Source organism: Acomys russatus, chromosome 15 (assembly GCF_903995435.1).
Source record: "Acomys russatus chromosome 15, mAcoRus1.1, whole genome shotgun sequence".
NCBI lineage: Eukaryota > Metazoa > Chordata > Mammalia > Rodentia > Muridae > Acomys > Acomys russatus.
In genome coordinates, this window is record NC_067151.1 from 18,006,024 (window position 1) to 18,019,665 (window position 13,642).

General features: G+C 41.4%; 1 protein-coding gene across 1 annotated transcript in view; it reads left to right on the top strand.

Annotated features, from left to right (window-relative positions):
- Positions 1–13,642, top strand: part of Fat4 (FAT atypical cadherin 4) — a 135,581-nt gene that overhangs the window by 84,560 nt on the left and 37,379 nt on the right. Inside the window, exons 7-8 of the mRNA XM_051157088.1 lie at positions 6,537–6,717; positions 11,925–12,175. Coding sequence (XP_051013045.1) covers positions 6,537–6,717; positions 11,925–12,175 — 432 coding nt within the window. The remainder of the gene's footprint in view (positions 1–6,536; positions 6,718–11,924; positions 12,176–13,642) is intronic.

Here is a 13,642-nt window from a genome sequence, read left to right on the forward strand (position 1 = left end):
GCCCTTAGCTTTGGTGTTTCAAGGTTTCAGTGTCTGGGCTTCTGTTTTCATCTCTAAACAGTAGTTCCTCGCAGTGTGCTTTTTTTGTGCAAACAAAAGTTTTAGCTGACCTTGTTTAATTTAAAAAATTTTAAACATTCCCGTAAAATGCACTCCCAGAGAGACTTTAGCCACTTGGGCTGTGCAGGCTACTGACACAGAGGGCCATGAGAAGCTATTTGCAGATCACCACTAAAGCTGTTTCTCTCTGTTCCCTTTGTCTCCATAGAGCACAGCTATACCAACAATTTTGAAACACGAGCACACATCAAGTGATACCCATCTGTGCATATTTGGTTTATTAACGCACGCTCACAGAGTGAGCGACTGTTCATAGCAGAGCATTGTATATGTAAATAATTAGCTACAAAGCTGCCAGTCACATCTACAATGGCCTATACATTTGTTTGCTGCACTTTCTGGATTGAAGTGTAAATACAGCCTGCGAACCTTTGATGTCAACATGGAGTGGATAAACTTCAGGGCATTTTTTCAGGGGTGATTTGATAACTGTGAGGAAAATAGCCCAGGCTCACGGGGACAAATACAACGCATAGACTTTATTGCATCCAATACATGTGTCATCACAGGGCTCAGTCCACAGGGCCTGCGCACAGCATGATGGGTGTGAGGAATAAGAAGCAACGGGACAGAGTGAAAGTTCTGTATCTTCTGCTCTGACCTTTAGCGCTGGGGGAAATGTGTGGAATGGGCAGGGGCTGACATAAAAGCTCAGTTTGCGTGAAAAGTGCGGACTCTAGTGATACACTCTCATTTATTATAGTTAGCAATGTTTCTTGTCTGAATCATTTTCTTTTAAAACTAGTTTTAAAAACTTGCTTACACTTCATTGTGAGATATTTGAGCCTACAACGCTGCCAGTCATAAAGGTGGCACAAGTTTAATTGGTCCCTGATTCAAGAGCAGAAAAATGTGACGCAGAGGCCAGGTGTGGTGAGCTTTTGCTACATACTGTAAACATAAAAATCCTTGTGTAAGTTTACTCATGTTTATACATTTATGTGCATATATAGACAAACACACATTTGCATGCTTTTTTTTATAATATATATTATTTTACGAATTGAAATCCGAAATCTCTTTACCTTCTGATTACTAATGACAGTTAGACTTTTGAATCGTAATTGCGGTTTTGACTTCCAATTCAAGGATCCTTCTAGCTCCAGTAATTATAGGTTCCTGAGACCACGCCTTCTGTGTGGTTTGTGTACTTGGTCCCTTTCATTAGGTGACATTCCTCTGGGTGCATGTCTCTATAGTCTACGTCTTTCCCGCTTGTGTCTGGTCTGATAAATGAGGCCAGATGAGACGGACCATCTGGCTTTAGTACAGCACTGTTGTCAGATCTGCCTTCTGTGTGTACGCAGTTAGACATCTCTCAGCCTTCAGCTTTTGTCCCCAGTCTTGCTCTCTGACCCCTGCTTCAGGCAGAAGTCGGCCTTACAAAATGGTCCTGCTAAGGTTTTTAGCTCATTGAGCCTTCAACCACAGAGTCATGTGAAAGAAAGGAAATTAAACAGACTACACATGTACCCTCATTGCTTCATTGTAGATGTTTACAAACACGAGTAAGGGTTTCTTCTGCCCCCACCCCCACCTTCTGAGTTAGAGGAGAGCTGACTCGAGAATGCAGAGGAAATGTGGACAATAGGGATGCCAAATTTGACCTCAGATTAATGAATGGAGGAAAGGCTGTTGAAAGAATTGATAACTCCCTTTGCTTGGCCATAGTCTGAATTAAAAAAAAAATGACCCAATTCTTTCAGTAATCAGAGTACCAGTAAAATTGAAAACAGCATCTGCTGCATGTAATAGGTATTTAAATGAGAATTACCCACATTAAATACTTAATCATAAATTTGCTATTAAGAGTTCAATAACAATATGGGACCTGAGAGCTGAGTCAGTGGATAAAAGTTTGGAACAGTAATATTGGGCTGGAGGAGGCTCCGTGGTGTGCGACTCTCCCAATGAGCCTCACCTGCATTCCCGGTTCCTATGTCAGGAGGCTCACAGTCACTTGTCTCTCCAGCTCAAGGGACCCTCAGTCCTCTGCAGGCAGCTACACATACTATGCACAAACCCCCAACACATAATTAAACATAAATCTTAAAAAAGAAGTCAGCTATATATGTGATTATATATAAGCAACTGTATATATTTATATTATATAAAAATTTGTATATTTTACAATGTAATTTACATTATAATTTATATAATCTATATATTATAAAAATATAACTCATATCATATATAAGTATATATGTTTAAGGGCCAAGTTTAATTATGGTTTCAGGTTTGGCATATTCATGGTGAGCAGTAGTAAGATAAAAGCTATGAGATACCTGGTGACTAAGGACTTTACCCTATCTGTCAAGAATTCTGCAGAAATGGGACTTGTTGACATCAGGAGACTTTCTCACAGATTTCCTTTCCTTTTCCTGTCTGAACTGAGAAGCATTGACTGCTGGGATGGATGCTACACGTGGATAAGGCTGAGTCTGGAGCTGGTGGCAGTGGCGGTGGTGGTAGGACCTCTTTCCCTAGATCGAAAGTAAAGAATAATGGAGACAGATTTCTTTCTTTAATTTCATTTTATTAATTTATTCAGATTACATCTCAATTGTTATCCCATCACTTGTATCCTCCCATTCCTCCCTCTCTCCCACTTTCACCCTATTCCCCTCCCCTGGGTCTATGACCAAGGGGGACCTCCTCCCCCATTATATGGTCATAGGCTATCAAGTCTCATCTTGGTAGCCTGCTTATTCTTTCTCTGAGTGCTGCCAGGTCTCCCTACCAAGGGGAAGTGATCAAATATGGGGCACCAGAGTTCATGTCAGAGTCAATTCCCACTTTCCACATAACTGTGGAGAATGTCCTGTCTATTGGCTAGATCAGAGTAGGGGTTCGATGTTTACTGCTTGGATTGTCCTTGGTTAGTGCTGTAGTTTGAGTAGGCTCCCCTGTGCCCAGATCCACCCATCATGATGTTCTTCTTGTAGGTTTCTTGGACCATCTGGATCCTTCTATTTCCCCATTCTTCTATATTTCTATTATCTAGAAGACAGATTTCAACATCTAGAATGTTATATCATATTCACAGACATACATTTAGATTAAAGTTTCGTAAGTATTTTCCCTGCAAACTTAAAACTAAAAATCCAACGAATTATTTGCACATTTTTCTGGAGGTACATGCAGGTCAGACAGTTTTACAAATTTTGCTTCCTGAGGTTGACCAGATGGCTCTTCAGCTAAAGCTGAAGTGTTCAAGTGTATGGACCTAGATTCTATCCCTGTGGCCCGCATAAAGGTAGAAGGAAAGAACTGTTTTATGAAATTGTCATCTAACCTCCACACTGGCAGCATAGCTAGCTTGTGTGCCTATACACACACCCACAACCCCCCCCACAGAGACAGAGAGAGAGGGAGAGAGAGAGAGAGAGTGAGAGAGAAAGAGAGAGAGACAGAGAGAGAGAGAGAGACCTAGTAGGCACCACACACACACCACATAGACACATGCACCACATAGACACACATACCACATAGACATACACACTGAGGCACATGATACACACATAAGCACAGACATCCCCCACAGGCAACACACACACACATGTTTACCAGCACATAGACACACATATCATACACATGAAGGCACATAGTTACACACGTCACACATATACAGCCACTGTACAAGGCAGTCACTACACACACACACACACACACAAACACACACACACACACACTGTGTGTGTATAATTTAAAAACCTTAAAAAAGACCTCTACTTTTCTCCATACTGGGAGGATGGGAATACACATGGCTATACAGCAGGCTGAGAAGTGTCCTTCGCATGTGACCTCACCTGGCTTTGGAATCACCTGTGGGCCCACTTCTCAGCTACTGATCATTGTTGACTTCCCGTGATGTTTCTCTGAAAACTGGTAAATGAACGGTAGTTTGGGTTGTTAGGACAGTGACATTGAATGTCTGGAGTTTTTGTTCTTACTGTTTTCTACTAACTGGAGAACATCCATAGCAGTTGCAGACAAAGGAAGACCCCGTGTGTTCTCGGTGGTGACTGTGAGTCATCCCTGCAGTAGGGTCCCATGCTGTGAATCATCAGAATATTTACAGTCTTAAAGATGTCACCTTGCTAGTGGATTCCCCGAGTCATTTCTCAGTTACGACAGTTCATGCCCTTCTGTAGCTCCAGTTCCAGGAGACAGAGTGCCCTTTTCTAGTTTCCACAGGTTCTGCACATGCACAGTGCACATGCATATATGTGGGAAAACACTCATACATGTAAAATAAAAATAGATCTAAAGGATAAGAATAATAATGAGTAACAAGGAATACGTTTAGTCCACAGCATTCTGCGAGTCAATATGCCTCATTGGCTGAAGCTATAACTATCAATGGTTCTTCTCAGTAGGGTCTCGTCACCTCCTGTTTGAGTTTGTTCCCAGAGCTTTGGGACAGCACTTACTATTTTCACAGATCATTAAGCCTTGAGGCACTTCCCGATGCTGCCTCCACCTTTGGCTACCTTCTGGGCAGACAGTCAGTCCAGACCAGGACCCATGTTTTCCACCTTGGCTCTGCTCCTTGCTAGGACTTTTATAGGACTTTAGTTTTGCAGAAGTCTGTTGAGCATTTTAACTCCTGTTTTACCCCCATGTAAAAGGGAGCAGACAGTAGTGTTTTTTCATAGGATCCAGGATGATCTGTGTGTTAGCTTTGTAAACGCATGCATGGATGCTGAAGGAACCAATAGGAATGCTCTGTTTCTGCTATTAGTGTGTTCATGAGAGGTAAATTCAGTGCATAGGAATGCTTCCTTGGGTGCCTGAAAGACTATTTTTGTGTGTGGAACACTCATAACACAATCTTGCTTCTGTCATTTATACTAAGGAACTATTCAAAGCACAGCACACATTTTTAAAGACTGCAGTGGACAATAGGTAGAATATATTGGGAGCTACTTTTCTGCCCTCTGGTGTAAACCTGGACCATGATGGATAGTATTTCTACTGTCTTGAATTTTATCACATCTTAATATAAATAAAATACTTAATGCAGTATAAAAATATCTTATTTAGAAAGGCATAGACACATATACAGTTTATGACATCAGTTCTCAACATGCAGCCCAAATTCAGCGGGTACATTTCTGGGAGGGGCTGTGCTTCTCCCCGCTAGCCACCTTTTCTGCTTGTGGAGGTTCTTGTATCTGACACATAGTTAGCTTCTTATACAGGACCCACGAAACAGAGCACCATTGGGGAAATCTGTGGTCTGCCGAATGTGGCACCTGCACATCTGACCTTTCAGGTTGTTTGGTCTTGTGTCTTGAGCAACCACAAACTTCCATCTGAAGCATGTACTTTGTGGCAAAATAAATATTAGCAAATCCCAAGATTACTAAAAAAATAACCTAAGAAGACAGTGAACCTCAGCTTCTCTCTGTGGTGATGACGTTACTCCATGAGGTTTAGGCCGGCAACCAGAGATGTGGCTTTCATCTCAGAGCATGCGGGGTAAAGACAAGGGCTGTGTAAGTTACCTATGAGCTTAGAAGCTTTGAGGGAGAGAGAAGTAGCCCTGCAATGAGAAAAGGAGAGTGTCTGGGCTTCATCTTGGTTTAATTAAAGGCTGTGAATTGCTTTTATTTGGAAAAAATAACATTCGAAAATGGTTTTGAAAACCCAACCAAAGGAGATGATTTTTCCCTTCAGCTATGAGGGCAACCCACAGAATTCTAACCATTCACAGTAAGATGAGTCTGGCATTCAGCATACATTTGGCACGTGTATCTTGGTTAAGGGTTCGATTTGACTCACTGATAACAACAGCGAAAACAAAATTAGGATGACTTATTTCAAGTTTATATTAAATAGTTAGTGCATGCAAAATGACTTGTCATCCCATCAATGTGTATATTTTGTTGCAATGTAACCTGAAGATTTTTCTCCTCACAATAAACAAATATTCATTATGCAGAAAAGTGGCTTAAATACTTGAGGCATTCTTATGGGAGGCTCAGGTTGTAGTGGTGATGGGCTCAGCCATCATGTAGTTTGTAGATAGACCTGCAGAGTCAGTGGGCAGATCTTCCATTCCCTTGGGCTGTTCCTAATCGGGTTTGCACTATTTTAATGTAATTTCAGCTACATTATGGGTAGTCTGTATCTTCTGGGGTGTTGTTTTTTGCATTGATGAGTCTGTACTTTTGAATTGGAGCATACCAGGGTGTTTTTGTGGAAAGTCAGGAGCAGACAGTTCAGACCTTAGGTCACCAACGGAGGGAAAAATGAAAATTCTGTTGCATTTTTCTTGCAACAGAGTAAAAACAATCACATGCCATATGTGATTAGAAATTATCCCACAAATTTGTCTATATCTAAGAATTGTTAAAGGTATGGTTTTGGCTATCTAAACACATTAAAATTCTATTTTCTTTTCTTCCCAGGATCCCCAGCTTTGACTGGAACAGGGACAATTAACATCATTGTAGATGATATCAACGACAACATTCCCACTTTTGCCAGTAAAATGTACTTTACTGCAATTCCTGAGGATGCCCCGACGGGGACAGATGTCCTGCTGGTGAATGCCTCGGATGCAGACGCTGCATCAAACGCTGTCATCAGGTCTGCACACTGAGCCACATAGAATATTTCTCACAGAACATGCTATCTAACTCCACTGGGAATTCCACATTAATATACCAGACCCTTCCTGTGACCTACTGCCAAGCAACTATGCTGGCATTGAGACTAGGACAGCAGCGTGCTTGCTTTTTCTAAACCTGTGTATAATGACCTCCGTATTATCACTTGCACTGCTCAGTGAAGATGCAGTGGTCATATCTCTCATTGTCCATTGCTGACTCCCTATCTCAGGTTTTGTGTCTAGCTTGGCAGTTGGAGGTTGCACACTATGCAGCAGTTACCAGTGGTATCTGGGATGAGGGTGGTCAGCAACATGGCATCACACGCACAGGCTCAGTTCCACGCTCTCTCTCCTCACACAGACCCACGCCTTGTCACTAGGCTCCTTAACAGACTGACTTTTGATATGACAACTCTGAGTTTCGGAGCTTTAGATGAGAGTTTCTAGTTGTAGTCAAGGTCAGGTCTTAGAAGTGTCACAGAGCGCTTCCAGAATGTTCTGTAGTCAAAACAACTTCACCAGGAGGATAAATACACCCCAGGCCTGAAGGGAGAAGCCTCGAAGACTTCATAACCTAGCAGTAGCCCCAACATGGATGCTCATGTTTTGTTCATCTAAATGTTTCTTTACATAAATTCTGGTAACATAGACAGCAGCTGTGTGGATGCTTGTTGAAAGGGCCAGGGAGTTGCTAATGTGTAATGTTTCACTAATATAGCCCAATTTTCTTATTCCCAGCTCATTTCTAAAGGGATAAGAACAAATTTCCTTATTTCCTTATTTTCTAAAGCTAATCCTTTTAAAATACATATATATTTTAATTAATTTATTCATATTACTTCTCAATTGTTATCCCATCCCTTGTATTTTCCCATTTTCCCCTTACTCCCCTCCTCTATGACTGTGACTTAGAGGGACCTCTTCTCCCTGTATATGCTAAAGCTAATCCTTAAAGATACATTTTTGCAATTCCATGTGGGCTTCCTAAGTTAGATAGGTAGGAACACAGTGGGCCAGAAGACAAAGTCTGAAGTGGTCTGAGCAGTTGTCATGAAACGATAACATTTGCATTCATATGGCGATTGGAACATATGTATTGATAGGGTGTTTGCTTCATTAATGACTTATTTTTGTCATATGTTATTTCTCATGAATGAAGGCCTCTTTGGAGGTCTCTATCAGCTGGCAGGGATAAGGGCCTATGAGGGCCCAGAGTCAAGTCCAATTTAATAAACACTGAGTTACTGATCAGAGCACGTGTCAGATAAGACACACAGTCTGCTCCCATTGACCTCTCACTTTTGTCAGGCAGTTAGTGAGATGCAATGAAATAAAATTGCTGCACATGTGGATGTCATCTTGAGTACAAAAGAGAATGGCCTAATTAGTGGGGTATGGATGGTGGCAATGACATTGTTAATCCCTATTTTTACTGTGACAAATACCTGCTAGAAAATGTTGAAAAGAAGGAAGGATTGATTCTGGCCACAGTTGCAGAGGCTTTAGGCGGGGACCTGTGACTCTGGGCCTGAGATGAAGGAGATCAGCACGGCTGGCTGTGTCAACAGGTAATAAAGAGTGCTGCTCACTTCATGGTAGCCAGGAAGCAGGAAGGAGTCATATGAAGGACCAAGGCAAAGAATGAAGGAAGGCATGCCAGGAAGAGATAGCGCTAAGTACCAAGTCTGTGAGGTTGGAGAACACTGGGCACCAGGAGATGGAAGATTAGGCTGTGTGAGTGAGTGGACTTTACAAAGAGATTAAACTTTTGTTCCTGATTCTCGTGAGAAAAATGTGAGAAGTTTTAGAGCCAAAACACTCTTCACTGACATTTTGGGATAATTCCACTCTGTACTGGATAAAGTAATCCCAAGAAGGCAGACCTTTGTCAGTGATAGAATGGGCTGTGGCCAGAAAGGAAGGTTGGGCATCTTCTGGCTCAGCCTTTCTCAACAGTATCTCAACTTCCTACTTGCTATTGTCTATTGCCTAGTCTCCAGATTCTAAGCACCCAGTAAATGGACTCAACATCTTTTCAGGCTTACTGTGCTGACCCCTAAACACAAAGCCAAACTTTAGGCCTCATCGGATCATTTCCTGGCCCAGGGAAAGGAGCAGGACTTTTGCAAGCCATAGAGCCATGCTCACATCCCACAGTGGTCTACACCAAAGCTGAGCACACTGACACCCAAAGTTCAAATCTGCCTCACTGATGCCTTTGCAGCCTGACCTCTGAACCCAGCCACGCCCATCTGGAAACACCATCTTTATGGTGTTTTACACAAGTTTCAATAAACATCTTGTAGTCACTGTCAGAACCTTTATTAAAAAGGTGACTTGGGACTCTCCTTTTCTTTCTTTGACAATATTCTATTATCAGCTGCATAAAACTTAGTTTAGCTATTTTCTTTCTTTCTCTCCTTCCTTCCTTCCTTCCTTCTGTCCTTCCTTCCTTCCCTTCTGTCTTCTTCCTTTCTCTCTTTCTGACATGTTCACACTATGTAACTTGCAAGCTTGGAACTTGCTATGTACTCTAGGCTGGCCTCAAACTCACAGATCTCTCCCTGCCTCTGCCTCCAAGTACTGGGATCAAAGGCACGTGCCCCCATGCCTGGCACACGCCCCCATGCCTGGCACGTGCCCCCATGCCTGGCCCCCAGCTATGGCATTTCTCATCTTCACTATGTAACTTCCCTTGAGTTTTCCTATCTTAATATTATCATATCCTGGGCAAAGAGCATGTTGAAGCTCCCCCCCCCCCCCCAGATAGGCCATTTGCAGCTCGTGAGCTTCCTTGTACACGGATTGTCCCATAGATTCAGATGCTTCATCTATTAAAAAGTCTAAGGGTGAAACTAAATGGTTAGAATTGTTTGGAGTTTCAGGGAAAGAAATTACCTAGAGTGTAGCACAGTAAGATGTTGATCGTGTGTTGGAAATGCTTGAAGAACAACATAGACATTCAACAATGAAGAGGGCGCCTCTACACTACATGGCTCAATGATGTTGTGACTGAGCAACAAGCCCCGAGGACCCCAGAAGCCCAAGCCTCTCCACAGTGATGAGAACCCAACTGAGCCTCAAATAAGAGAGGCACCAAGATCCTGGCACAGGCTGTATGTAGCAGTCTATTCATAGACAGGCTGCTGTTTCTTCTCACGTTCTCAACTTAGAAGCATAAATTAGCAAGCAATTGGTGTCACACCATCCTCCGTGTTTAAAATAAACTTTCCATGCACCATGGAATTTAATAAAGCCCCTAACAGGGATCATATTAATACGGCAGTTAATTTTTAATTTAAAAATTTGTAAATATTTTTAAACAATCCAGGAAGCACTATGTTCAATGACCTGGAAATAAATAAGCTGTGTTTCATGACAGGAGCCCCCTTTATCATTTAGTTAAGCCTGCAGCAGAAAATATCTATATCCAGTTTCTTTTCGTTTTGGTGCTCATGTTTTTTAATGGCTCTTTACAGGAAGAAGTAGTTAGTTGAACCTTGATCTTTGTTGCTGTTAAACTGTTGAAGAATGTTCATAGCAGAACAAATCACTTTTTCCCCCTATTAAGTTATTGGAAAATGTCTATGATCACTGAAACCAAGCAAGTTTTCAGAGTAGACATCACAAGCTCCTGATGTCTCTGTTCTCCAGAAACTCTCAGAAGGGCAAGTTCACTTGAATATTTCACAAGCCTCAGCTTCATTTCTGTTAGAATTTTGTCTGCAAACCTCTGACATTTTTACTTAAATGAAGAGAAAAGATTTTAACTGTTGAAGGGATGGTAGTTGAACCTTGCCACAAAGCTCATTAACTCCAAGAAATACAATAAATTTTATTCTGATTTAAGCTTTGTTCTGGTATATATGTATGTCAAAAGGGTAAAAGCTTGAATAATGTTGACTACTTTATACCTCCTTAAGTCATTTCTCAGCCACAGTCTTTCTCTACTATATTCCTGATTTGGTTTTATAGGACTGCTATTCCTTGTAAATATGAACTCTGAAATATGTCATATCTCTAATGTAGTATAGAAAGGCTGACATTTGCCTTCAGCTGTGGGCACACTGGGGAATATGCACATTGCATGTGAGGTGTGTGTTTCTTGCCCCGAAGTTTCTATTAGACATATTCTATTGCTTTGTTTACATGGCCAAACCAAGGCGCACATCTGACCCCAAGGAGGACACTTCGTGTAAAGAAGAAAGCTTTCTCTGCTCTGTAACTTATGGACCACAGATTTTTCTGTGACCCTTCAGGTCAAGCTGATTCTCTGACTGTCATCCTGGACTCCACTTCAGACACAAAGTCAGGAATAGGCACAGAGAGCCTCCTCTTTAGAGAAAACGGGGAAGCTGCGCTCAGTGCAAACTCTTGCAAGTTCACTGATCTGTTTAGCATCAAACTGTCCAGGGAAATGTCATCCTTCCTTGGCAGGGAAACAGTGAGGCCATCTGAGGAACGAGGAATGAGTAAACATGAAAGCAGAAATGTCTCTATACTCAAACAGTCCTGTTGCTGTACTGGATAGCCAACATGCTACAAAAACAGGAGTTTGTTTTTGAAGAATAATATCCCCAAGTGATGCTTTTTACTATAGATAGAGCAGAGGAAAACAATGCCTTGTAAGATGTTTTAAAAGTACCCACTTGGTGACTGGCCATCAAGCCCAGTGTTAGAACAAGACATGGGGGTTACAATGGCTACCTCATTTCATTGCGTGACAACTGTGCTCTAGGCTTATTTTGTAGTCTTCCATTGATCTGAGAGTTTGGAGACTCCCAAGGGTCTTGTAGAGCTCTTGTGGTCACTGAGCAGCTTAGAATAACGATTGTTTATATGACAGCCACACAACATTTCTTTCTTCTCTTTTTCTTCTTTTGGCTTTCCAAGACATGGTTTCTCTGTGTAGCCTTGGTTGCCCTGCACTGGCCCTGCTGGCCTTGAATTCTCAGAAATCTGTCTGCCTCTGCCTCCCTGAGTGCTGGGTTTACAGGTGTGCATCAACCCACCTGGCTCACAGAACATTTCAAGTAACAATTTTCTATCTGGATTTCTTCATTGCTGTGTGTTTACATTTTTATGTTAAATGATTTATATTTCCACTTTAAATTTATTTATAGAAATCAAAGTGTCATGAAATCATAGCTGAAAGTGACCAGCCTCTCTTTACTTTCTGCCTCAGTTACAGTATCATCGGTGGAAACTCGCAGTTCACCATCAACCCATCCACGGGACAAATCATCACAAGTGCATTGTTGGACAGAGAAACCAAAGATAATTACACTTTGGTCGTGGTTGCCAGTGATGCTGGGTCTCCTGAGTCTCTCTCCAGTTCTACAAGTGTGCTTGTGACAGTGACTGATGTCAATGACAACCCACCCCGCTTCCAACATCATCCATATGTCACACACGTCCCATCTCCCACTCTTCCAGGTAATTCAATGCCGCGGTCACTCAGGTGTGGGTAGCTTATCAGACGCCTTCTATGAACAGAGGTACAAGACATATATATTTCTAGTACAGCTTAAACTGGAATACCTTATGAAACTCAGGGTGTCAATTTTAGATCCAATGAAACCGAAGAGAACTCAAATTCTTGTCCTGTGATTTATCTTCCTCTATCCCAGTTAACTGTATACAGGACTTCACACCTGCTGCACCTGCCTCCCTAGGTTCAATTCTCATAGTATTTCTTCAACACTATCAATGAGTAAGATCGATCTCTCTTCATTGTCACTGATGGCTCTACTCTGACAGATCATTTGTACATAGGTTCCTAAGAGAACAATGTCCTAAGAGAATCAATTCCTTAATTGTTGGAGGAAAATAAATACCCAACTTCAATATTTCATAGATATATTTGTGAAAAGTTCAGTGCATAACTAAGTCTAAATATTGCATATTTTCAATTCTAACCTTGCTTCTGTTCTTAAGCCTATGAGTCCCTTGCAAATTACCATATTGGGAGCAACATGAATTTGTCTTCCCACATTTAAAAAAATTATTTTACCTTTTATATTGTAAATAGCAGAACGCTCTCTTGGGAAATATGGAGATATTTTACCATTTGTAATGGCTGATGAGTTTATAAGCAGTAAAATGTACAAATGTAAGTAATACAATCTTTTTCCTTTAAAATATCGTATTAGAAGAATAAATTAGTGGATTCAGTATTTCTCATCACGATATTTGATCTCCCATTAACTAGAGCAAATCTAATACCAGTTGAATAAATAAAATCTATAAATGGATGTGCCAGATTTACATAAAAATATATGCAAATAGGAAGTCATAAGCCTTTCTTGAAAAACCCAGCTGGCCTGATGCTGCCTGCACGATTCTGATCTGCGTAGGCGTGATGTGCAGAGGAGAGTCGTCTAGGCAAAGTGAGCTGCTGGCCATGACCATGTTTACCTCACTGTCTAATATAATTAAAAGACTTATTGGCTCTGAAAGGAAATCCAGCTTTTCACTCTTGTCACTTCTGTGGGGATGTGGGGAAAGGTTTTGCATGAGATATTGATCTTCAAAAACCATCCTGCTGGAAGCTTCTCTATATATTTCCACTATAGTCGGTGTCAAGAGCGTCCTGCCAGGCACTGATTCTTAAAATTCAAATAGAGTCCTTGTCTTCATTTATTCTTATTTTTGCTGCCTTACCCTTATTTAAATCTATTACACATGTGTAAATACACATTTACTTCATCTTTGTGTAGTAGCAGCTCCGAAATCAAACCATTTTGCCAGGAAACAAAAGGAGTAGTGACCCAAAAGCAGTTTATGGGATGTAGCATGCTTGCAACAGGCTTTTACAAGGTGCCTTTCAAAGGTGTTTTCAGATGTATAGGAGAGGCAAAAGCTTTCACCTAGCAGAAGGGGGTTCTGCAGAGCTCATGAACT